The sequence below is a fragment of the Anser anser genome (genome assembly GCF_964211835.1).
Source record: "Anser anser genome assembly, chromosome: 3".
Classification (NCBI taxonomy): Eukaryota; Metazoa; Chordata; class Aves; order Anseriformes; family Anatidae; genus Anser; species Anser anser.
Window position 1 is genome coordinate 2,238,713 of NC_139722.1, and position 25,554 is coordinate 2,264,266.

The 25,554-nt window shown below is 52.3% G+C and overlaps 2 protein-coding genes across 17 annotated transcripts in view; one reads left to right on the top strand and one right to left on the bottom strand.

Moving 5' to 3' along the window:
* EXTL3 (exostosin like glycosyltransferase 3) overlaps positions 1-9,146 on the top strand; it is a 133,689-nt gene extending 124,543 nt beyond the window's left edge. For all 11 annotated transcript variants that reach the window (XM_083827919.1, XM_083827913.1, XM_083827922.1 and 8 more), the window contains 4 exons: positions 1,503-1,630; positions 4,462-4,606; positions 4,976-5,104; positions 5,799-9,146. In XM_083827919.1, the coding sequence (XP_083684045.1) occupies positions 1,503-1,630; positions 4,462-4,606; positions 4,976-5,104; positions 5,799-6,008 (612 nt within the window). In that variant the 3' untranslated portion in view covers positions 6,009-9,146. The remainder of the gene's footprint in view (positions 1-1,502; positions 1,631-4,461; positions 4,607-4,975; positions 5,105-5,798) is intronic.
* A 4,908-nt stretch (positions 9,147-14,054) lies between these two features.
* The window catches only part of INTS9 (integrator complex subunit 9), a 69,092-nt gene continuing 57,592 nt past the window's right edge, over positions 14,055-25,554 (bottom strand). For 5 of the 6 annotated variants that reach the window (XM_083827935.1, XM_083827931.1, XM_083827930.1 and 2 more), the window contains exons 15-17: positions 18,610-18,708; positions 16,444-16,581; positions 14,055-15,505 (exon numbers count right to left, since the gene is read on the bottom strand). In XM_083827935.1, the coding sequence (XP_083684061.1) occupies positions 15,329-15,505; positions 16,444-16,581; positions 18,610-18,708 (414 nt within the window). In that variant the 3' untranslated portion in view covers positions 14,055-15,328. The other variant, XM_083827934.1, reaches the window with a different exon arrangement.

The following is a 25,554-nucleotide window of genomic DNA, read 5'->3' on the forward strand; positions in this document are numbered from 1 at the left end:
GAGCTGCAGGCGGGACCTTGCCTGGAAAGCATTAAATCCATTTCCGATGGCCTGGGTCCAACTTCTGCTAATCCTCACGAGTCAGACACCCCCGGACTTCAATGAGATCAGCCTCGGGGAGGAAATGCCACTGTACCAGCAGAGGCACGGCGTGCTGTGTGCTCTTAAGCAGGAGGATAAATTATGTATCAGCGCTGCTTTTAATAACTCTGCAGCCTTACTAGAGGGCAAGCTCAGCAACAGGAGGCGAAGCAGACGTTCAGAAACTGGTTGTGGCCACAAGACGTCAGGAACAGTGCCTCTTGGTGCCTCTTTCAGAAGCGCTGCGTGACACCCACGAGGGCCTGAGACCCATTTTATGGTGTCACCAAGCTGGAGGGAGTGCTGAACAGGTCTGAATAGGGGCCGCCGTTACTGGAGGGGCCCTGTATGTGTCCTGTCCCTCTGGAAGTGCTCACTGTCCCCTCCAAGGTCTGGTTGGCTGCCCCGTAGATGAGCACCCGCAGGGGTTTGCTTTGTACGTAAGGTCATCCAGTCCTTTTCTCTGCCTCAGCCCTGCCCACCTTGGAGCAAGGATCCCAATGCTCCTGGTGGCCCTTCAAGCAGCAGGGGCCAGGGGAGGTTCAGGCTGGAAATGAGGAGACATTTCTGCTCGGGAAGAGCAGTCAGGCGTTGGGACGGGTTGCCCAGGGAGGTGGTGGCGTCACCGTCCCTGGGGGTGTTCAAGGAGCGGTTGGACGTGGTGCTTAGGGACATGGGTTAGTGGTGACGTTGGTGGTAGGGGGATGGTTGGACCAGGTGATCTTGGAGGGCTTTTCCAACCCTAGTGATTCTGTGATTCTGTGAAGGCTCAGCGGCAGCTTCATCCCAAAACGTGGCTCCTGGAACCACATCGGTTTGCCAAAGAGCCCTCCCAGTCTGGCAAGCGACGGAGAGGGAGAGGGGGGAGAAATTCCTGCTCTGGTGTTGTCTCCACTTTGCCTTCCCCTGCGGGCACTGCTCACACCGCAGCCCTCCTGGGCTGGGAGCGCTGCCGGCGCGGCTCTGCCCTGATCCACCGCCGCTTAGAGCTGCGCCAGTCGTTCCCCTCCCTGCAGTAAATCCTTCGTGTTTTTGATGGATCTCCAGTGAAATATTTTAATGCCTCCTCATCGAACGTTCCGTTTTTTGCCCCCAGTTGTTTCTATTGACAGAGGAAAGCACTAACACGGGCGTAAAGCGGGAGTTTAATCGCGCCAGCTGTCACGCGGGTCCCCGATACAAATATTTTCCCCTGTTCATAGCTGCAGTGTGGGCTTTTTTATGTGATCAAATGTAATCTCATTTAATGGCGTTTTACGGCCGTGACGCCGCCTTCTTTTCACCAGGCCGGACTTTATTGTCACACCAAGAGGAGAGCCAGAGAAACGGCTGGCGGGACGGAGCGGCGTTGCCCGTAGGTCTGCAGGGGCAGGTGAGACCTTCTCCGTTTGCACACCGTGACGCCAGTGTTTGTCCCGTAGGTCGTGCGCACGGAGAAGAACAGCCTGAACAACCGCTTCCTGCCGTGGGATGAGATCGAGACGGAGGCCATCCTGTCCATCGATGACGACGCTCACCTTCGCCACGACGAGATCATGTTCGGGTTCCGGTGAGTGGCCTCCGAGGGCGTAGCCTTCGGCCCCACGCTGCTGTTTTCTGCATCCAGGCGCTGCTCGTGGCCCCATGGTTAAGACGAGGGCCTGGCCGAGGGCTAGCACAGCCTTTCCTGGGGCTTTCCAGCTCAAGTTCTTGGAGGAGAAACGTGTGCTAATGAATTGTTTAATGACTGCAGGCGGGCCGATTCCAGGTTGTCCAGGCAACCCTCATTCTCGCACTTCCTAACCTTCACTCTCTGGCTTTTGCAATTCTGATAACCTTCCCGTAATGTTCCTGAGGGTCCGTGGCTTTCCAGCGTGGGTAGGAAGAAAACTGGAAAACAAATCCAAGAGGCTTCTGCGCTCCATCCTTCACGTTGGCCAGGCCAGGATGGTCACGGCCCCTGCAGGACTTGGTTGCTTGGGCAAAGCGTCCCGTTTGCTCTGTGCGACGCTGGGATGTGGCAGCTATTTCAGCATTTTTCTCTCTAGAGGATGAAAAAGAGAAACATTGCACAGAAGAGGTTGCTCCCATTCCCACCTCCTTCTGCTCCAGCACCTACGTCTTCCCTTAATTTTTCCCTGGCCAAAAGCTCCCTGATTACAAGTCCAGGGGGGGCAGAAAGCAGTCCGTAGGCTCCTGCTGGCTATAAAAGAGGTGCTGGGGAGCGAGCACGGCTCGAGGAAGGAGCGCTGCCGCTCGTTTTGGCTCCTCAGCCCGCCGGGCCGGGCGTGGAGGGATCGCTAATCCCAGAGCTCCTGGCAGCTGGCTGGGGGCGGGAGCCGGGAAGATGAAAAGGCACAAAATGCCTGGAAAGCCAAGAGGCTCTCTCCGAGAGCTGAGAAATGAGGTGTAAAGCGATTCCAGCAGAGGGGAGTAGGCGGCAGGACTCCTGGCTTCCCCCCCAGGCCCCGTTACGGGCTCTTTAGCTGAGCCTGGATGTTTTCTTCCCCCTCTTCGGTCTCCGTTCACCTTCGCTCGTCAAGTGGAGGCTTTATTGATTAGAGAGCCTCCAGTGAAAGCTGCTTTCCAAGTGCCCTGTATTCCTCTCACCCCAAGCCTTGCTCACAGACACCTCGACCCCACAAAGCCTCCCTGTGTCCTTAGCCGGGGAAGGGACGGTGCCTCGGCGGCTGAGCCCTGCCCACAACACCTGCGTTTTGTCTGCACTTCGCTTTGGGCTGCGATTCCTGGGGCCACGAGCCTCGTCCTGCTCCGTGTGCCGCGCGGCAGTGAGCTGGAGGGAGCAAACCCCCTCCGAGCAGCACGGCCAAAACCCTTCTCCGGAGAAACCCAGCTATTTGTCACGAAAGCGTCACGTTCGTGTGGAAGCAGGACGTGGGAGAAGCGAGGAGCGGCGAGCAGTTTCTGCTCCAGCTTTCCAAAACACTGAGAGAAAGCTCAGCCAGCGAGCGCTTGCTGGGAGGACGGTGCCAGGGCTGCTGCTGGCGCTGTTAATTACTCCCTTTTCATTACCAGCTTATATCGGAGCTTCATTAATTGGACTCGAGGCCGTAACAACAACCCTATCTTTGCTCCTTGTTGCGTTAGGAAGCGTAATGAACGCCCAGGGCCCTTGGAAACTTCATCTCCCCAGCAGCCTGCCGTCACCCTGCAGCCGTCGCTTCTGAAGCTCTCAGCAGGCGAAGGAGCTGTGGCAGCTCTCCTCCGCCCTAGGAAAACAGAAAAAAGCCACTTTCTGCCTTGTTCTGTGCCTGTGACGAAGGGAAAACCCTCCCAGGTCCACCGGGCTCCCACCTGGGACTTGTTTCTTGTAGTCTGGAGTCTCCGAGCTTAGGCGCCGACACGTGAGCTCGGCTCAGAAGCTCCCGAGGAAGCCGGGGCAGCCCCGCACGTGGAGGCTGGGTTCGTTTCCCAGGTTAGACACCGGGCACTGACGTTTGTCTTAATGATTCCTGACAGCATCACAGCTCTCCTGGGGGATTGCGCTTGAGGAGAGCGAGCTGCAGCTGAGAGCAGAATATTGAACGAGCCCACGCTCTCACACGCGAGCCTCGCGGTTTAATTCCCCGGGGGCCAGCGGCGTTTCGGGGTGAAGGACGAAGATTTAGCAGGGTTTGGTGGCTTCCCTCTGAAGACACCGGGCTCTTTAGCATCTCTGCAGCCTTCCTGAAGAGAGCTTCGTGTTACCTTTGCCTTGTGGAGGAGGAAATGGAGCTCTGGGGGAAGTCCCGGGGAGTTCAGGGGCAGAGGCTGGATTACCCTTATCAGGACTTTCTGTAGGAGGAAGCCGAAGCAGTGCTGGTGATGCACCCACGCGCGTGGCAACCAAAGTTTCCCATCTCGCTGGCTTTCCCCACCTCTTTCCCTGCCCTTTCACCTGAGCTCACAGTTTTCCGTGCTCTCTGTAACTCAGAGACTAACTTGAGGCCGTCGGGCTTTTTTCGTCAGCTTTCCTTTAAACATGCAGAACAACTTCGATGAGTTAGAAAACCCCGTGTGTATGAGTCACTAGTTCTTTCTTCCCCTGCAAATAAGCGACCGGAACGTTCCCCTGGAAGAGGACCAACATGAGAAACCCAGCTTTGTGGCACGCAGCGTTGCTCCGCACTCACAGCCCATGGCTTTAAAGCAAAGCAATTGCACATTTTAATGGTGTTTATTCTTTTTGTCCAAACTACGGTGTATCTTGGCCGTTCTTTGGACCAGCAACCCCCCCCCCCTTTTTTTTTTTAAATGCAATTATTTCCCTCACTTGCAACACCTCCGTGGGAGCAGGTCCCTTGGCGTCGGGGGCGCGGTCGTGCCCGGCTTCACGTGGAGGTTTTCGGGCAGAGCCGTGCCGATCTCCAGGTGCCTCATCCAAGCTCTTTGTGTTTGCAGGGTCTGGAGGGAGGCGAGGGACCGCATCGTTGGCTTCCCGGGGCGCTACCACGCGTGGGACATCCCCCATCAGTCCTGGCTCTACAACTCCAACTACTCGTGTGAGCTCTCCATGGTGCTCACTGGTGCTGCCTTCTTCCATAAGGTGAGATGGCGTGGCCGCTCCTCCTGGAGCCTTCCTCGCCTTCCTAGAGCAACCAGAGCTTGTGTGTTTGGGATCTGTTTGTTAAGAAGAAGCTCTGATTCGTTTGTTGGAAGGGAGCGGGGCAGAAAATGGCTCCGGGACACGCGCTTCTCCCTATGGGAGGGGAGACAGAGGGCAAACAGACCTTGGGAAGACAACGGGCTCTTTTCCTACAGTCCTGGGCTGTCCGGTCAAGTGGGAAGGGGATCCCCCAGCTGCTGGCGACGTGCTGACTGCGCGGTAGCAAAGAGGGCGAGGTCTGAGGGGGCCGAGGCAGCGCGTGCTGCTCGGTGTCCCCTCGAGCAACGCTGCCCCTTCTTCCCCTTGCAGTACTACGCCTACCTGTACTCCTACGTGATGCCGCAAGCCATCCGCGACATGGTGGACGAGTACATCAACTGCGAGGACATCGCCATGAACTTCCTCGTCTCTCACCTCACGAGAAAGCCTCCCATAAAGGTAGGGAGTTTGTACTGTGGTTTGTTTTTTTTTTTTCCTCGTTTCCAGAAAAAACAACGACGGCGATCTGCTTCGTGTCTTAGGAGCGCAGCAGCGTGCCGAGGCTGCAGTCGAGCAGTTTGGAGGCTCCAGGGGGGGGAAACCCAGCGCCCGTCCTCTCGCTGGTGCAGGAGCACACACTGCCCTGGCCAAACTGAAAGACAGATTTCCTGTCCTGAAAGACAGATTTCCTTCCTCCCTTAGCATACAGCACACTTAGAAAAGATTTCCTGGCTGATCTTGCGTAGCTTTGCAGAGACATTTATGCTCGTGTGTGCGGGGAAGGCCGTTGGTACGAAACCCCAGCCGGGCTCCCCCTGCCCCGTGCTAACAAACGAACGCCACAGTTTTGGGTGTGAATTTCAGGTGTGTACCATTCCTCTCTTTAGCGCTGCTGGCAAACTGCTCTTTACGGCTCTGCGTGTCTCACCGTCACAGGCCAGCTGCCTCGGAGACGGGCCTTGGCCGTAAATATGACGGGTGGGCTTTTCCCCAGCCCGAGGGGCAGCCCGGCTGTCTGCGGGTGACCCCTCAGCACCCCCAGAAAACCAGAGCCCCCTCAAGAGATCTTGCTCTGGGTCCCTAAAGCAAGGTGCGCCCCAAATTGCTGATTTTAAATACAGCTGCAACAACCATCCCTGTCCCTCTCTTGCAGGTGACCTCCCGCTGGACTTTCCGCTGCCCCGGCTGCCCCCAGGCGCTCTCGCACGACGACTCCCACTTCCACGAGCGGCACAAGTGCATCAACTTCTTCGTGAAGGTGTACGGGTACATGCCGCTGCTCTACACCCAGTTCCGCGTGGACTCGGTCCTCTTCAAGACCCGCCTGCCCCACGACAAGACAAAATGCTTCAAATTCATCTAAAAGCAGCGGGCAGCAGGCGGCCGGGCGCCCCTCGGCTCGCCGAACTTCGTCCCGAGGCGGGTGAGGGTGGAGGGCGGCTTCTCAGCGGGGCTCCGAGGGCAAAAAGCCTTCTGCTGTTGACTCCGGCCTCCCTCCCGCGGAGGAAGAGGGACGTCCTGGGTTGGGACAGGCACATTTCCCCCCCCCGTCCTGCTCTCCCCACGGCGACAAGACCAGGCGGCGGGGCGCAGGATCTCGCGGCTCCCGCGAGGACGCTCCCTAGGATCGTACACTGAGGAATGGCACGTTGGCTAGTGGATCCACCCCCGCGCTAGCCAAGGGCGACCATTCTTTTTAATTATAATTATTGTTATTTAAAATGAAAGTGTTTTAGATTTGCCGCGTGAGGCTTTTTTTTTTTTTTTTTCTTCCCTCCCCCCCTTCCCACCCCCTCCGGACCTGTCTGCGCTCTCGGGGGGGGCGCCGTGGCAAGGCCTGGTCGGAGGTGTTTGACTGCGGAGGTTTCTCCCCACGTCGAGGCAGCTCCGGCGATGCTGTCCCCGTACCTTTCTCCCTCTCTCCTCCCCTCCTGCACACCAGGCTCGTCTCGCCCCGTGGCCACTACTGAGGACTTCCAGGTGTCACCCGCTGATGAGCGCCCTGCTCGCCGTGCTGAGCCTCCCGCAGCTCCACGAGGGGCGAGCAAGGACGAGGTTGGTCCCGGAGGGTCCTGACCCGGCTCCCAGCACCACACCGGGCCCCGCGCCGCAGCCACGGGGGCGTTCAGCTGCTGTGCTCTCATTCTCGGTGTCCTTTCCCACCGCGGGTACTGCCAGACCTCAAAGACGGGGCTTGAGGTTGGGGACGCTCCCAGGCTCGTGTGTTGGAGCAGGCTGTTGCTCTCTACATCAGCTCCAGCACCAAGGGCAGCTGCGGAGTGGCTTCGAGCCTGCTCTGGCCTTTCGGGGGTAGCAGCGGGGTATCGGGGGCCCTTTTGGGGCCCTCTCGGGATCGGCCTTCCTCACGGGCAGCACCGAAGCGAAGCGCCGGCCCAGCCTGGGTTTGCTGGAGCTCGGGGCAGGCCGGAGTCCCTGCATCGAGTCCTCTGCATCGATCCCCATCCCGCAGCAGTGCCCCCGGCGGGTCTGCCCGTGGGCCTCAGCATAACTGCCTTAAAACGTCATCCTCCTTGGGCTGTGTTCGAAGGGTAACCCCACAAAGGCTTCGTTAACCCCACAAAGGCTTCGTTAACCCCACAAAGGCTTTTTTTTTTCCCCTTTGAGTGAACCAAGAAACATCACTGGGACCGCGTTCGTGGGTCCATGCTCGGGGCTGGTTTCTCCCCCAGGCCTTTACAGCCTGGTCCCCGAGCTCCTCGGCCCCGCTCCCTCCCCGTGGTCAAGGGCAGCCTGAGGAAGCTTTTGCTGGGCACACGGGGAGGTGAAACCTCTGTGTCCCCGGCTCTCCTGGCCCCGTGTCCATGCAGCAAGGGGATGTTGTCACCCGTCTGTATCTCTGTGTGTCCCAAAGCAGGACCAGGGCCGCTCCGTTGGCGGCTCCTGCACTCGTTCCTCGGGCCTGCACCCCCCCCCTCGTGTAGCCTTCACCACGTTTTGGGGTGCTGTGACCTCTCCAGCCCCGTTTCAGCCAGCTTGTCGTGCCCACCCTGCCAGAGGGGTACGGCACTGACCCTTGGGAAGGATGGAGGGGCTCCTGCCTTCACCAGCAGACCGCAGTGACAAGGACCGAGGTGTCTCCTCTCTTTGTGTCCGTCGTGTTTTCCTTCCCACTCCCTTCTTGTTTTAACATCGGGCGCTTCGAACAGACCACGTGAAGCTTCGCAGTGTCTGTACGAACACAACTGGGGGCTCAGCGAGGCCCCAAAACACCTGGGGGGGGGGGGTCACGCCTTCTGCCCCTGCTCGGAGGGGAGAGCTGCACCAGCCCCAGCAGCCCTCGCCGCGGTCCCTGAGGAGCACGAAGCTCCCCTGCTGCCGGCGCTCGCTCCCCCCTCGTTAACCGGCGGTTCGTTAGCAGCGCTTCGCTCACTTGTGCGCAGCACGGGTTGCTGGTGCCAGCCACGGGTGGAGGCAGCTGTGGATTGCACTTTATATAAATAGAGAGAGAGAGAGAGAGAGAGAGAGAGAGAGAGAGAGACGCTTCCCTGCGCCTCATTGCCAGGAACCTTAGGGGAAATGTTGCTGTCCTGGTGCAGCGGCGCTGGGAATTGCGGCCGTGGCGGCTTCGTGTTGCCGTCGGGGGCTCGGCACGCTCAGCTCTTGCCCATCTCACCCAGCTCTTGGGTGGTGTTTATTATTTTTTTTTTTTTTTTTGGAAGATCCCTGGTAAATGTGGAGCACTGCGGTTGTGCGGAGCGCGGCGCAGCCGGGAAAGGCTGCGTGCCGGGTCGTGAGAGGGTTTCCCCCTTGCTGAGCCCCCACCCCCGAAGGGAAGGGTTTGGGTCTGAGGGGTAGATGGGCGCTGCGTGGGGACAGGTGGGTGGGAGGGATGAGGGTAAGGAAAATAATGCCACATCCCCTTCCCCACCCGCAGAGCTGGGGCTGCCCCAGTCTGCTGCCGCTTTGGAGCTGTCCTAGATCTGCCTAAATAGACACGGGAACCCTTCTGGAGTACAGGTCCTTGGTTCACACCATGACTTTCTGCTCCTGAGCCATCCCACGGGGTTCCTTCCATCGGCAGGGAGCACAGAGGCATTTCGGGAGCCCAGCCCTGCCACCGTCCCCATCGCCCTTCGCTCCCCTGGTTTTTGGGGACCCCGGGTAACTCCGAAGCTCAGGGTAGGGCGTGCGCTTCGTCATCCCTCAGTGGCAGGAAGGTCCCTCGGTGGCGGCACCTTTCCCGAGGCCTTTCCCCTTTTTCAACATTTCTGCTGCTTCATCTGGGACCGGGGCTCGGCTGCGGGGTGCAGAGCAGGGTCCTTCCCACGTTCGCTGTAAATAACATCGCCCGCGGTGCCACCGAGCCTGTCTCGCCGCCCAGCCCTGCCCTCCCCTGCGCCCTGCTCCGTGAGCACCAGGTTTAAAGACAAAAAAAAAAAAAAAGAAAAACACAGACCGGAAACACTCCTTCAACACGAGCACAATATTCATATGTTGAGGTTTTTGTAAAAGGATCCAATAAATGGAGAGTTTAACTTGACGGAGCGCGTCCCTGTGCCTGCTTTGCTGGGGGCTGGGGGCGGGACGGGGCACACCACAGAGCGCTGAGCCCCGCGGGGCAGGAGCCTTGGCCATGGCCATCCCAACCAGCTGCAAAATGGGGAGGAGCAGAGGGGACGAACGGAGCTGGAGGATTTCCTTGCTGTTGCTTTCTTTTTTTTTTTTCCCCTTTCCTCCCCAGCAGCTGCCTTCCTCTGCAGTTGCCCATTCGCCTCCGTGCTGCCTGCCCCATGGGAAATGCGCTCTTTATGTCCCTACTGCCTTGGGTAAAGGCTCGCCTCCGCTGGGAGCGTTGCGCTGGGTTTTATTTCCGGGAGAGGTTTCAGGGAACCCCAAATTTCTGGTCCCAGAAGGGAGGAGGTGGGTGCTCTGCCCCAGGTGCCCAAATTCCCAGGATTCCGCCCCAAAACACCACTGGCGGGCAGGGATGGTGCTAACAGCGGGGGCATGGGAACTCGATAGGCACCGACCTGGCTGCAAGCTGGCTCAGCACCAACGAAATGTGCCCTCCGTTTCCCACTCCATCTGATGTCTTCCTTGATTATTAAAAATAGCAGAAGTTGTTCCCGTGCTTCTGCTCTGCCCGGCAATGCCCTAAAAGCAGGCAGCTCCTGCAGGAGCCCAGCTGAAGGATGCTCCCCCCCCCCGCCTCTCCACCCACAGACCTGCATATCCCAGCAGTGCTGTGCCGTGGAGAACAAAAGCCGTAAACCGAAGGGCCCGTGGCTGTGTGGGGTGTGGGATTGGGGTGCGGGATTAGGGTGTGTGAGAGGTGGGTGCCGCTGATGTGGCGATGCCATAAATAAATCCCTACAGCCCTGACGTTTTTCAGAGAGCATCGCTGGGCCTGCGCTAAGCGATGTGCAGGATTTATGCCCCCGGCTCGCTGCCAGCGATGGCCCGTGGAAGGCTTTGGGAAGAAAAATCGGGTTTTAGAGGCAGTATTTTCTTGGTGTTGTTAGCGGGCTGACAGGCAAAGGGCGGCCGCGCAGGGCAGGGAGGGGCCCAGCACCTCGGGGCCCAGCACCTCGTGCTCCAGCTCCTGCTTTCAGCCCCATCACAACGGGACTCGGGCAGTGGAACTACGGTGCCATACAGCACCTGGGGGCCCTGGGCTTGCCCTAAACCCCCTGGGCAAAGCAGAGTTTTACCCCACAGAGCGGCCAAATGGCTTCAAAGCGATAAAGAGGGGGCTGGGGAAGGGGAACAGGCAGTCAGCGCTGCAGCACAGCACCCGCAGCCGCCGGTGACTGCGCTGGCGATGGACGGGCTCTGTGATTTGTAGGCTCGGGCTGGTAAATATTAAGAGCAGTCAGAGGGAAACGAGCAGTTATTAGGCAGGCAATTAATGAAGGCCCTGCGCAGCGCTCTGTGTTGTGCCTGCAAGGGAAGGATAATTGTCACCGAGCGTTTTTAAGCCACTAAGTAATTTAATCTAGAAGGAAAAAAACACACACAAAAATAATCAAACAAAATCCACCCCAGAGCAAGTGCCACCCATTTTGTGAGTGCCTTCCTGGAGGCTGGCCCTGCCCCCTGAGGGGCATGTCCTGGAGCAGTGCTGTGGCAGACACCCAACATTTTGGTTTCGCTTTTTCCCTTTAAGAATTAAAGAAAAGCCACGAGTGAGGTGTAAACCCAGTTCCTACCGCCTCTGGGACGCTCTTCTCACAGGCGCTTCTCAGCATGGTCCCGGCTCTCTCGTGTCGCTGGGTTTAAGCTCTGCCCCCCACACCTGCTTGGCTGCCAACATGATGATGGCAACAAAAATCAGAGGCACACTGAGGTGGATTTCACTGTGGTTGGGCTGGGAGCAGGAACCTGGGGCATTGCTTCTGCCCATGCAGCCCCCGTGACCAGGGGCAGCCTTGTTCTGGCCCGTTTTGTTACTGGGAACCCACGGCCAGCAAGACAACAGCGCCAAGGAGGACCAGGAGGGAGGCCGGGGCCTACACCTGGGGTGTAATTACTGCATTACCGCTGCGATGGAGCCAGCGGTTGCTCAAGGTTTTCTCAGCTGAGCTTACGCTGACCCTCAGGCTTGGCCTAGTTATGCTAGCCTGGGGCATTTCGCTCTGCCAGCTTCCATGGCCCTCAGCAGCCCGGCCTCACCTGGCTCAAGATGCCCTGGCTCATCAGCCCCACGAGCTCGGGGTGAGGATAGGGCCAAGGGGGAGAAAAGATGGGGAATAATTTAATTTTTCAGGCGAAACAAGGCAAAGAGGCTTGAAATACAGTCCTTAGCCCTGACAATAAAGCAGCAAACATCTGCTGTGACTTCTGAACCGGGTCTGGGAGGATCCCTGCGCCGTGGGGCTGAGGGGACCCCTCCTGGCCAAGCGGCAGGAGCCTGCCGTGGAGCCACCACTTGACCATGGGGCAGACGCAGGATGTGGCCCTGGTCAGAGCCGTGTTTTGGTCCCCATGGGCCACGAGACTTGGTGGTGGGTCCCCAAAGTGGCATGGGCGACGTGGCAGGTCCTGCGGTGGTAACGGGATGGGTAAACGGGGACCTAACGCCGGCCCCAAGGACATTGGCTGCACCTGGGCTCGGTGTGGGAGAGCACAAACCTGGGGCCTAATGACTTGGTCCAGCTGCTTTTATTAAGGCTGTAATTAATGGAACAAAATCATAGCAGACCTCTTTCCTCCAGGAATACCCGTTCCGTAAAACCCACCAGTGCGGAAGGTTGATTTTAACCTTTTCTCCCCATTATCCCCCGGCCTGGTGATGGAGCCCTGGCTGGCAGGAGAGGAAGCGCACCGAGAATTAATCCCTTGCCAGGGGCCAAGGTGCAGCCCCGCACATCGGCTGCTCGAGGAGCAGCCCCGCTGCAAGCACCGCTTGGGCTTAACTAGTGAGAGGGACTGGTGAAGCGCAGCGGGGACGTGGGACCCCGTCACCCACGTTCACAGGGACTGGGGATGGCCACGGCACAGCGAACGTCGCACGGTGATGGCCAGGAGGCTTCTTTCGTTCTGGCAGAGATACAGAAACCCCCGCTGGTGTCTGCCCACCAAAGCGTGCGTTTCTGGTTAAAATGTTTCTGGCATCCATCTTATTCCTCCCCCTCTATTCGCATCTCTCCTGGGCTGCCATGGTTACCTCTGCAGGACTGACCCAGCCAGAAGAAACGCTATTTATTTTCCTTCTTCTGTGCAGAATGAACAAACGCTTATTTTTCCAGTTTAATTAAGACTTTTCACTAAAAGATCCCCCCTCCCCCCCATGTGTTTATTTTTCCAGCAGGCAAAACCTGTTTATAAGAAAGACATGAATCAGTTTTCACTTGCTGGACTGGCGCTGTGGAGTATTCCTGCCCAAAATTACAACGGGAAAGATGTGAAAACTTTAATTTTTTTTTTTTTTTTCCAGGGGTGGCAAGGCCTTTGGAAATCCACTGGCTGCCCGATGATGTGCTAAAAGTATCAGCATGGCTGGTACAGGCAGGGGTCACGGCTTTTCACCCCAACCGAGAGGCTTTTGTGGGACAGCCCAATTGCATCAGTAGTAAACCGAGCTAAAAACCGCTTTTCTGCAATTCTAATTCTGTCAATACGCGCAGCAGCCCCCTCCCAGGTCCTGAATCACCCTCACGCCGCTGTGCTTTTCATACGACTTCTGCTGCAGCAGCTTTCGGCTCTGTCTCGAGGCAGCCTGCAGAGGATGGCGCGATTTCTGTTTTGCATAAGGGGAAAGTGAGGCACCAAGCCAGGAACAAGTCCAGAACCATCCGTCAGAGGCGGGACCAGACGGGAGCCCTCCAGTTCTGTCAGTTTAGGCAGCACGGAGAGGTTTCCATGAGGGGCTCGGAGCACTGGGGTTTGTTTGGCCCACGTAAGGACCAGTCACTGCTGTGAGGCAGCTGCTGTGGCTGACTCAGGCCGTCTCACGCTTCATGTTTAAACATTTCCTGAAGACCTTGAGAAGTAGAAAACCCTTCTGCTGAATCTGACTGTGTGTATAGCGAGGGGTGAGTGCATGGGGAGGCTTTTCTCCCCTCAGATCCTGTCAGGGAGCGCACGGCCCTGGTGCTGCAGGGCCTCGCCCTTCGCACTGTTGCAGGCCCCGAAGCAACCTCCTCGTGACGAACTGATCGTGACGCTGACTGTGACCTCCACAGCAGCCCCTTCACGTGGATTTCCTAATCCTCAGCCACTCCAGCACGGCCTCAGCAAGCCGAAACCACTGCCCTCACCTCTGCCCACCACCATGCCGCCGGGCTGCCCGTGCTCCTCAAAGGTGAATGCAACGAGCATAAGGCACAGGCTCGGGCCTGAGGCTCTGGGTTCTTAGGGTGACAACTTAAATCCCCTATAAACGCAAATTCAAGCTGGTCTGGTTAATGAGGAGAAAGACTCCTAAAGACTCGCGTACTACAAGGCCCACGCTTTCCCCTCCTTCTCCCCCGGCCTACTCAGCTCAGCCGAGTTTCTCACACGGCCTTTGTGTGTTGAGAAAAATCTTCCTCGAGATTTAATTACAAGGTGAAATATGTCCGATTCTTTTATTCCATTTTCGAGTGATGATAAAGAAGCTGAAGCACCGCAAACGTTGTAAACTCTTATTAGGATTAATGCTACTGCAACGAGGTTTTTATCACCTTAACGACGCTATTTCTCTCCCGCCCATGACACACACACAAAGCAAAGGTATGGATGCTGGGGTCTGTACACCCAACCACCCAGGAATCCCTAATGTGTAGGAAATATGGTGCAGAGCCTGCAACAGCAAATAGTTTTTATTACAGAGCTCTTCTTCCACTGCCTTAATCTCCCCACAGCTATAAACTGAAGTTGTTATATCTTACAAATGTGTAGATGCACACAGACAGGCAGATGTGGAACAGGCATGCGGATGCTTTTATAAACCACAGAATGTGCTTCCTCCTTGGCATTACTATGCTTTTTATTTTTAACACCAAATAAATACAAAGTAATTCCATAAAAAAAAAAACAAAACAGCAGTAAATCTGAGAAATCAGCTGCTTTTAAAATCAATACTATTAACTAAGTTTACGCCCCGAATACATGATTCTGAGAGTGAAAATCCTCGTCTGCAGTATAGATGGCTTTGTCTAAGTGACTATCGGAATTTCAGCCAAGATTTTGGAATGTGGGGGCTGACAGGACAGGTTTTTGGAAGGTACAAACAAGAGGCACTTAAATCTCAAAGGTTTTGCATGAGCACTGGGAGTTTAACTACTTCTGTACTTTTGAAAGCCTCCCTTCCCAGTTACCGTTCTGGGTCCCAAATTTGTGCTGCTTACCTTTACATACCTAACAGAAGCATCTAAGACAGGAACGAAGTTGCATCAGCTCCCAAAACAGCCAAGAGAGAAATAGGGCACAGAGGGAAAGCCAGGCATTTCCCTCGGATCGCAATCCCGCTGGAGGTACTTCTTCCACTGGTGATGGAGGCACCCAGGCGAACACAGTCTTTTGTGTGCCTTGTCAAAGAGCCTAGAGCTCGGTGGACAAATCTGGTCCTAACAGGGAAGGCGAGCATCAGTAAACACCTTGAACTGCTAAAAAAGCACAGAGCTTTCCCCAAATCCCTCTGCTTTTGTGGGGAACAGCTACGCTCTTGCCAATTTGAAGCTACTGTACATGTCCAGCATACTCCCCCCTTTTTATTTTGGTTTTTATAATTTCTGCCTTCCCAACTTCCCCATTCCTCTTTGTGCCACGTCCACTGAAAGACACAAGCACGAAGAGTGTAAACGGAGGACAGACAGGAAACTGGATCTGGTGGTTGGAAAGAAACAATGCGGAGAAAGCGAAGTCTCTCAATATCTGAGGCCATTGTTTCAATATTCTTGTGGAGTTTTCTCAGATAAAGGACTGGGGCACGCATTGCTGACTGATGGCGTCACACAGAAATGCCTGTGCCTGCACACAACTTCACCCTGACCTTGTAAATAGACACTATTTATTTACTCTGCAATCCACATCTCCTTTAAGTTTCCAACAAACAGTTTTACAGCACAGGAATCCCCTCCAAAGTATTCCAAAACTGGTTAAAAATTAAATTAAAAAAATATAGAGATATTAAAAAATACTCCCTTGCTTTTCCATGAAGGGAAAGGTGGTTCTGGTCTCTCCGAATTAGGAAATTCTCTCTTTTTGGAGACACCCTCTGAAAAGCTCTATGTCCTTGGGCTAAAATTTCTGCAGGAATTTGAGAACCAGGTCACGCAGCTTCACCCTCAAAGGTTCGTCGTTGTCGCAGATGATGTGTGTGGAGTCCTCCTCGATCTGAATGAGGGTTTCTGCCTCCTGGAGGAGGACGATGTGGCCCTTGGCTGTGTCTTCCACCTTCACATCACTGAAACCATGCTAGACACAGCATTGGGGAGTAAAAAAGAGATGTTACAACAACTCGGGCAAAGGGAGTTGAAAGCTCAGGGCACAGGGAGGAGGAGCGGGGAAGAATATCTGCAAAATGCAGTGTGGCACTGCAGATATCCTAGATCTCTGGGATCTGCAGAGGAAACACTCACAGGATAAGCTAACTATGATCCTCATTATACAGAAGGCTTAACTACAGCACGGGGAAGCTAAAGTCAATATTTTCCGCTATGCCAGTTCATGGGCAATTGCCAACGTCAACCTCTTGAGAGACAAAGAGGACAAACGGCCCCTTTAACTACAGAAACACGCACCTGCTGACATCGCTGCCTCAAAGCAGAGGGTAGTGGAGACCTACTTAATCCCACGGTAACCTTCCTCACAGACAATCCTACCCTTTTTCCCATCCATTTTCTCCACGGTGTCAAGCAGGGGGGAACAGGGCTCCACAGAGCAGTGCCCAATTCCCTCCAAGTTCAGCCACCAATCCCCTCACCCTGCAGCTCTCCAGAAAGCTTCTTCCATCAGTGGAGACATTTCCAGCATCTCTTCTTCACTCAGTCACATCACCTTCACAAAACTTTTAGGAACTTAAATACTTTTGAGATCTCCTCTCCACTGTTCATGTGTATTGGAAATCAGCTGACACATGTCACTCGGAGTGACCCTAAAAGCTCTGCCTCCGTGGGAAGCCAGGAGGAATGACTGACACGAAGCCCCTACATCAGGCCATGCCTCCACAGGGAAATATTCCCTCTGCATTCAGTGCAGGGATCCACATTCCAGTATTTCTTTGACAGCCCACTAGCCTCTCTCCATTTCGAGCCACCCTAAAATTATTTCCCCTCTCTCTGCTAGAAAAGCAGCAAATTTCTGAGACCTGCAGAAACCCACTTGAACCGTGCTTGCCACCACAGACTTTTTACCTTCTCGAGCGTCTGCACAAACTGCTCCACAGGAATGGAGCCACTCAGCAACGGCTTCAAAGGCTTACATTCTGGGACGTCCTCACTCACGCGCTTTCTCTTCTTGCTGGCAGGGGGTTGTGGAGGCTTTGGAGGGAGCTGGTGGATGAGAAGATGTACGGTAATGCGGTGAATCACACTAGATTATTATCATTTATTATATTTTCTAGGAACCACAGCTTAAAGGAGTCAATGCCTTGAAAAATCACAGTCTAGAAGATGCAACAGGTTGGGAAACTGGCAAATTCAGAGCAAGCAGCGACTTGGGGAATGAGGGAAATGGGTAATTTCTCACTGGCCTCGGAAAAAAATTAGCCTTTAGGACGAACTTGAATACAGACAGGCAAGACAGATGCTGCAGTGCCTGAAAAATCAATGGAGCGTGATGTGGGTATAATTTTGAGCTGCCTCAGAAAGCTATCTGCCTTAACTCATTCCTGAGAGCCTCCTCCGTTAGCAGGGAGGGAGAGATGGGGTGAGCACAGCCAGCGGTAGCTAACCCAGCACCATGTGGGGTTAACTGCCCCCTTCTGAAAGATCATTTCATGGAGCTGAAAAGCTGATTGCTTTATAAAGCACGGTGAGGAAATTACTGTGTCAAATAGGTTCACGTGTCCTGTGCCAAGTTAATTACGCCGGGGAAGTATCAGCACTGGGCTTTCCCAGTGAACTCGCAACACAGTTCTTGGGAAAAAGGTGCTGCAGAAAACTTCCCCCAAATTTTGGCAAGACCATCTGCCAGGGACGTGTCTGCACAATGCGCAGGGAATAAGCCCGAAGCAGCCTTGTGCAGCGCTCTGTAAGCTCCAGGTGACAGCCTGGGCTCCTCGCAGCTCCGTGCCTCTCCCACCGCGCGGCATCGTGTCTGAACCTGCTGCTGTGCTGTCCCTGCGTTTCCTTCAGCAGAAAAAGAAGGCTGTTTTTCATCGTGGGAGAGAAATGCTACCTGCTCGGCCTCCAGTTCCACCAACAGGCTCGCCCTGAGTCGCTTTACAAAAACAACCATTCTCCCTGAAGTTGACGAGTCTAGGTGCACGTAGGATGTTGCTTGGGCATGAATCACTCACGTGGCTCTGTGTTCATAGACTGAGTTTTCTAGAGCTCATCTGCACGTTTTCTGTACCTTTGAGAGCTCCCGGGCTCAGGCAGTGCTGACAGATACCCCTGTGCTGGTTCACCTGAACCAGTATGAGGGCTCCAGCAGACTGCACCTAGCTCTAAGTTTAACTGGCATCAGGAATCAGAGCAGAGAAAGGAGCAAACGAGCAACACACGAAGGAGAAAGCAGACTCAGCCCACTCACATTGTAATACCTTGATTTGTTTAGCATTGCTTAGTGTATCTAGGGAACTGACCTGGAAAAAGCAAGGCAGCTTGTCTGCTGTGCACGGATATAAATCTTTAACCAACCTTTATGTCCCTGCACTACTGACATCACCGCGTCGGGCCCTCTCCCCAAGTGCAGTGGGCCCAGCCCAGCCCTACAGCATCACGCACAGAGCTCCTGCACTTCCATGCATCGAAGGAGAAAGGTGACGGGGCATCTACTGCTCTGCAGGTCCACCAGACATCACTTCCCTCTGCAGAGCACTAATGCCAGGAACTGCAGTGCCAGCCTAAAGCAGGTAGTGGGAAGAGAGGGATTTTCTCCTCATCTAACCTTTGGAGTTCGTTCCTACTTCGTACGAGGATGCACAATCTGCTTCCTGGGGGACAGGGCGACTTAAGGAAGAGAGTCCCTTCACGGGTGTAATCTTTTAGGTCATCCTTCCCCTCTGACCCTCCACTCCAAGTCCCCGAGAGGCTGGCTGATGCTGATCCTGATGTACAGGTTATGGAAGACGGCAGTCTGATTTGTGGCCTCTCTTCGTGAATAATCTCGCTTCCCCTTTTATCTTAGCTAGGCACACGGCCAATAAAATAAGAGCAGGGAGATTTATATGCATCCCACTCTCTACTCCAAGTGTAATTCCTCCCTTGCACATGCCAGGACAAGGCAGCCGACAAGGACGCCGCTCTGTTGGGGAAGGAGTTGTTAGAGGGGTTGCCTCACGAGAACAGCTGGGGTCCCAGATGGCAGGAAACCCTGTGTAAGGATATTCTTCTCCCTTTCCCATTATACTGTACCTGCAGCACATGCTTGTTGTCTTTAGTATGCAGCACGGCAGAAACTGTTGCCAAGGAAATACCAGGCTTAATCTCCAAGGGCACGAGCGAATCTGCAAGCTGAAGCAAAAGAAGGATTGTGTTCAGCAAGTGATAACCTCAAAATGTGTATGAACCCAGCTGTGGTTTAAATTGGCAGCGTGGTATTTTTAAACATGGACTAATGAACTGTAAACACCAACCCACTGGTACAATGCCAGGGTGCTCCTCTTACCTGCCCATCCCTCCTCCTGGCTCTCACAGCTCCTGGCTTTTATGGGAGCAGAGCAGAGAGAGGTTCTCGGTAATCAGGGCGAGTCACACAAACCAAGACAATTAAAGAGAAATCTCATTTCCAAAGACATTAACTACTTTATTAATATTTCTGATTAGAAAAATTCAATCTAATTGAGCATAATTTACTGTTTGTTACCTCGATGTACAGTGACAAATCAAAGCCAGTTTCTTTTCAGTTCCTTAGAGCTGCAGCATTCAGACTACAGAACAGTTGGGAGAAGAGCTTGTCCTCAAAAACCCACTGGCTCCCTTGACTGGTGTGACATTTTTTCTTACAACACTGCACAGAAACTCTGCCACTTCTACATAATTCTCCTCTGAAATGAAATTTAGGCTTGGCTCCGGCTTTGAATTTCGGTGGCAGCCTCCCAAGATCCTCAGCACTGGCAGTCCACGTGGAGCGGGCAGCTGGGCAGCACCTCTCCCAGCCGGGCTTCCAAGGGAATTCTTCAGAAAAGGGTGCTCGTGAACACAAAAATTATTCCCTTTTTCCCTCGGAGGAGGTTCTGCATGACAACACACCAGGTGCCCTGGAGTCCAGCCCAGGACTGCAGCCAGGATCTAGCCCTAACCCATGGGCACATCACAGAATGCTAGGGATTGGAAGGGACCTTGAAAGATTATCTAAAATCTAAAGATTATCTTCCATTGTAAGGGCCAGCAGCCCAAGCAGTCTCCTGGGATCACTCCCAGCCAAGCATGCTCCTATTACCTGCTGCAGACCCAAAGTGTGCTCTGTCTGGGAGGAAACCTTGCAAGTGCCTCATGAAATAAGTATGGCTAAGATGGCTCACGCTTTACACCAGTGGATGGGAGGGCTTTGCACTTGCAAAGGCAGGCAGCGCCTAAAGAGACTGAACCTGCTGGTCTGTTCCCAACAGTTGTACCACCAGCTCCCCAGCTTCCATCATCTCATCTCAAGAAGGAAGAGCCTCTACAAGACCATCTTCATCTGAACCCCATTCCCCTTTGTCACACAGCACCTCCAGCTGGAGCCAGACGTGAAGGGTTTAACTTCCAGGAACAGGAGCTCTTCGAAACGTCAGCTATCTACTGCCACGCTTCAATGGATCGGAGCTCTGGGGACCCAGCTATCGCCGGTCCCCTGGCAGCGAGGCAGCACCAGCTCTCCTTGGATTGCCAGAAGCTCACACACATGAAATAGGAAGAGAAACTGAATGGCTTTTAGAAAAGCACGGCATATTCCCATTTTGGCGATTATGCCACCTGAGGCAACGGAAGATTCAATTCCTTATCAAAAGCCATCTAGTGAATTTTCAACAGGATCCAAACCAGGCAAAGGACAGACAAAACAACTCAATCATGCCGCTTTTCCAGAAACTTCAGGTACCGATACCTGACTGCCCAGTACTCTTGCCTGCTGTAAATTACAATTACGTAGGTGATTACTGTATTACTACGAAGCTCTAATCCTAGTGAACAGAGAAACAAGTCAACTTTACTTCAAAAAGCACTGACTGCTGGCCTAATCCTTTTGCCATCAAAGCACGGAGAAGGCTTTTCAGTTGGCTTCAGTGGCAGCAATTCCGATTGCTTTCTCTCTGGGACTCTGCTCAAGATCTTTAACGCAGGTAATACAGCCTTTACAGTTTGGTTTTGAAGGCAAGAAGAATAAAAACACAATGATAATCATTGCTTCAGATTTCTCCTGGGAGCTAAAAATACTTGCAGCAGGGTGATATACTGCATTTTGCAGTGGTCGAAGGCACTTCCCATTCCCATAGCCTTCCAGAGGAGGATTGATAGGAAATGGGCTGTAATGAAGCATACGCGGCAAAATGACAAACACTGTGGGGAGAAAGACCCTTAAAAAACAGAGAGATGCCTAGAATCAAAGTCCTCTATCGCCCCTGAAGTACTTTGATATTAACATTTATGCACATTTTAACCATGCAGTTGGTAAATAGCAATACTTTAATAATTAACAGTCAAAAAGGCAGTAAGATGGACATTTAATTTTATGTTCTCTGAGCTATTGCCTCATCTCACAGCCCTCTCCATGTTGCAGCCGATCCTTTTATTATAGAAGTTCGCTGACCCAAACCAAAAAGGTCATTTAATCACATCCAGTAATTCACCCACCAACACCAGGCAGCGCTGCTATCCTCCTTTCGACTGACCTCCTGCACACACAAATCACAGAGCTCTCCCAAAATGCTGGATTAAAGAAACCTTTTTCAGAGAGACAGCAAATCTTGTCTATGCTCCAAGCAGCGGCAACTCCACCATTTCCTCTCGCCAAGCTGTTCCAAACTTTAATTCCCCTTGCAGCTAGGAAACCATGTCTTATTTCAAGGTTGAATTTGTCCAGCTTTCAGTTTGCTGGATCTTGTTACGCCTTTGTCTGCGAGATTGAAAAGCCCCCCACCATGCAAGAATAAGTGCTTCTTCCTTCCAGTCATTATCACAAGTCTAACGCCGCACGCTGGCATCAGGAAAGTCACGAAAGCAGAGGCGCACGGCGCTGAGCGCTAACAGCACTTTAATCAGTCCCCTGCATATGGATGAGCGCTGGGACTGCCTTGAGACAAACCTCTGTGGCTGTGTACGTACGTCGTGTGCTTCAGTTCTTAAATTCTCTCCTGTTAAGCAAAGATTGAAAAAGAGACCAAGCAAAAAGCAAAAGTCGGTAACTCTCGGTCGTCTGAAACCGCAAGTGTTGGTTTCAGGTGCAACCACGTGAACGAACCCTGCGACAGCCGAGGGAAAGAGGAGTCAGCTGGGGAAGTTTTGTTCCATGACCAGAGCTGTCCGCCTACGTCCTTACAGAGTAAATACATTCTTACCGTACACCGCAGCCGAAACTTTCCTGTAGGATTGCATTTTCCCCAACAAAATGAGATCTGACACATATTACGTGAACCCAAAGACTGTTGCTAGCCAACCTATGGCTGTTTATGCAGAAAAACAACGCACATAGGTCAGGTCATACTCTGAAGTCCCCGCTAACTCCTTCACTGAGGACAACTCTCCCTGGACTTCAGGTCCCGTGCTGTATTCAGTAACCAGACAAAAAAATCTCCTCTTGGCTACAAAGAGCTAACCAATGACTGACGATGGGATCTGAAACTCCTCCTGTCAAAAACAAATTAAGGCTGAACAGCTGGGTGAGATGAGCTGGATCTTCACCCTCCATGACTGCAGTGAAGGTAAAGTAGCAGGAACACATCAAAGGTTACCAGTAACTAAAATCCCTTTAAGACTAGAAATGACGTGTATGAAAGATTACGGCACGTGTATTTAGAAAGGGACAGAGCTGATTTTTTACATCAGCATTTCACCTGTATTTTCCAGATTTGCAGATTGTCCATAAATATATACCATCTCTCTATGAGAAATAGGACCCAGGGTTGCAACTTTGGATCAAACCAGAGAAACGAAAGACGTGAAATAGAGCTGTGACACCGCTGGGCAGGACAGACACACTGTGAACTCAACACCTTGCAAATCTTTAGAAAAAGAAAATAAACTATAAAGCTGTAATACGTTCTTTGGGGCAGGGATCGGTTTTGTTCAGTGCTTGTGCAATACCTAGTGCTCAGAAATCCTAAGGGGACCATTAGACAAGCTACTATGCTGTAGTAATATAGTAAATGGAAGGAAAATTAAAAGAAATCTTCAAAAGATGATCGCATTCAACTAATATAACAACCTTCTCTGATAAGACAACTGCTGAGGGAAGCACAGCAGCCACAGTTTGTGCTTCACAAAGCACTGGCAAGGCACCGCATGGGAAATTACAAACTGTGGATTTCTACAGCAGTCCTGAGGAGGGGAAAGTGCTGGTTAAAGGAAAGATATCCCCAGACAACTACGGGGCTGTTGCTGCAATTCCTCAAGGGTCAGTCCTGAGCCTAGTCCCATCCGATTTTTATTATTGACGTTGGTACAGAACAGAGAGTGTTCAGAAGGCCCCAGTGAAGTTTGTAGAGGTACCCTTAATGGAAAGAAAAATCATGCTATCATAGAGGAAGAACCAGATGACCTCAAGAACTGGAGTCAGAAAAACAAGATGAAATTCAGTAGCATGAAATGCAAGGCCAGGGACTGGGCTAATATTGAGGATTTCTGCTGTGAGCTGCAGCTGCTGGAAATGATAGAGGTGAAGGGTCCACGTTTATTAGTCCATCCCATGAGGAATGAGAGTCACAGATGTGACACAGCCATGAAAAAGCCAAATGCAACTTCAGAAAGTATCAGGTAGTTCTAGCAGGGATGAACTACTGCTATTATATTGGGCCCAGCAAGATCTCACCTGAACTACTTGTAAATTGTGGGTAATTTAAGTTCAAGTAAGATATGCTGGAGGGTAAATTAGGGTAGGAGAAGCTGTTTTGTAAGAGGAAACTAAATTATCTTGGCTTGTTTAGCCTGGCAAAAAGAAAGCCAAAAGGGGAATTTGATTATTGCACATAAACATCACAGGGAAAACACCAACAAAAGAGAAAATGTATTTATGCTAAAACATGACGTTAAGAGTAAGTATGTGCAGACCAGGCAGGAATACACGTAGGCTGGAAATTAGGATATTTCTAGCCATCAGAGACTGTGGGGTTTTAAATAACATTCTAGTAGGTACAGCAGGGCCAAAAATCTTCACAATTTGAAGGTGGTGCCTTCCATTTTACGACGCATGTTTTAAACACTGTTACTAACTGTGGCTGGGCTCTGACCATGTAACCCATTGAGGGCTCTTCCACTTCTAGGTTCAAACGATTGCTTACAGTATTGGAGCTTGCCAGATATGAAGAGATTCCCACCTAAATCATAGCCCCTAAAAAGGATGCAATTCACATGTGACAGAAAAATATCCTCTCTGAATTATCAGAGAAACCCGAAGATTTTAAGACCTTCCTCCCTTCAGAGGGAGTCACCAGTTCCTAGTGATTCTAAAAACTTCAGTGAAACTGTGATATTTTGTCTTCAGCAAAGTATGAACAGAGAACAACCTGCCTAATCCTCCATCCCTCCACTCACCTTGCCTCTCGCACACATCAAACCCCACTTCTGATATCCATTACACGCAAAGGAGCGCTCTCACGGTTTATCTTTAGTAGGAACACAGTGCCCAAATACTCCACATGCTTAAAATCTGTACAACACCCCTTTCACTTACAAGCAGCCAAGACCTACACAGTCAGTTTTCTAAACAGAATTAAAAAACATTGTCTTTACCTTGTCACTTATTTTTATTTGGGCGACAATGTTAGGAAAGGAAGACAATTTACCTCACCTCCTACCTCCCTGCCTCTTCTTATCCCTTCACTACTGAAATGCCAGAAGCTCTGCTGTCGAGTCACTGGAAACCAGACAGAGAAATGCACAGGAGATTATTCTGTGGGCCAACGTAGCACACAGACCCAGCTTTGGCTTTACACCATCTGCTAAATCAGGCAGAGTCTGAGTGCAGGAAGTCTGCAAGGATCGGATCCTGCAGAGGAAAAAAAAAAAGATATGAGGTTGTATATATGCACTGAAGGGAAGGGGTCTAGAGATTTAAATATGGACCAGGAAGCATATTAAACAAGGTAACAAGCATGCTGTAGGCCGTGGTGCTGTAGAATGGGAATTACCTGGGGGATCTTTCTAACAAGACTTAAAGGAACAAGGGCATTTCCAACAGAGAATAACAAATATCACAGAACTAAGGGCATCTATATAATCATTAGTGGGTTATCTGAGTGATGCCTTGTTGGGATTTCAGCCTCAGATTTTACAGAATCCAGGTGTTTTAAATGGGATGACAGGGTTGCTGAACAAACCCTAACTTCTCAGCCCTCTCAGTCCCTGTGGGTCTGCTACAATTCTCTCTGCAGCACATTTTAAAGTCTCATTAATTTCAGTGGATGGCAGATCATGCCGTAAATATCTAAAGGTTTTGATGTCATTGCTTGCTGTACGTCAGCCTGATTCTTCCACAGAGCCAACATCTAGTGGAGAAATAAAGTGGAGGCTGACGGGGTGTTCCTGTGTGTTTGGACAACGAAACAAATCCCTCCTTTTCCATGCACGTGGTCCAGGCAGCTGTCGTCCCTACCACTGCTTCTTGCATTTCTGCTCCGTTTGAAAGTCCGGCTAATGGAGTAGGGCTTCAGAGCAACGTGATGAATTTTGCCCCAAAAGCGTGGAGATGAAACTGAAGGGTATGTCCTGAGCAACCAACGGGAAATAATCCTGGGTGGGATTATAGGGAGCAGTCGCTAACCCCTGGCTTTTAGCCTCCGCTGTGCCAAGGGACAGCTCTAAGGAGGTATTTTAGAAGTATAACGAAGTAGATTTATGGCTGTTTAATGAAGCTCTTCCCCAGTATGCTGGGAGCAGGCAGGAAACAATTTTTTGAAGAACTTACAAGAGGACAGCGGAAGCCGGAACCATCAGGAGCAGAAATTAGCCTTAAGCCTGAATGAAAAATGACAGGTAGGGCAAGCGAAGATGCAAAATATCTTCCAAGTAAAGGCAGGCAGCTTACGGATGTAAAAGATGAGTCATTTGAAAGACATAAAAAAGGCATCAATCAAAATATTCAAAATATAGTAACCAGGTCAGAACGCAGCGTTGTTGAAGCTTATTGGGGAAAAAAACAGAGGTGAGTGTCTGACTAGAAAAGAG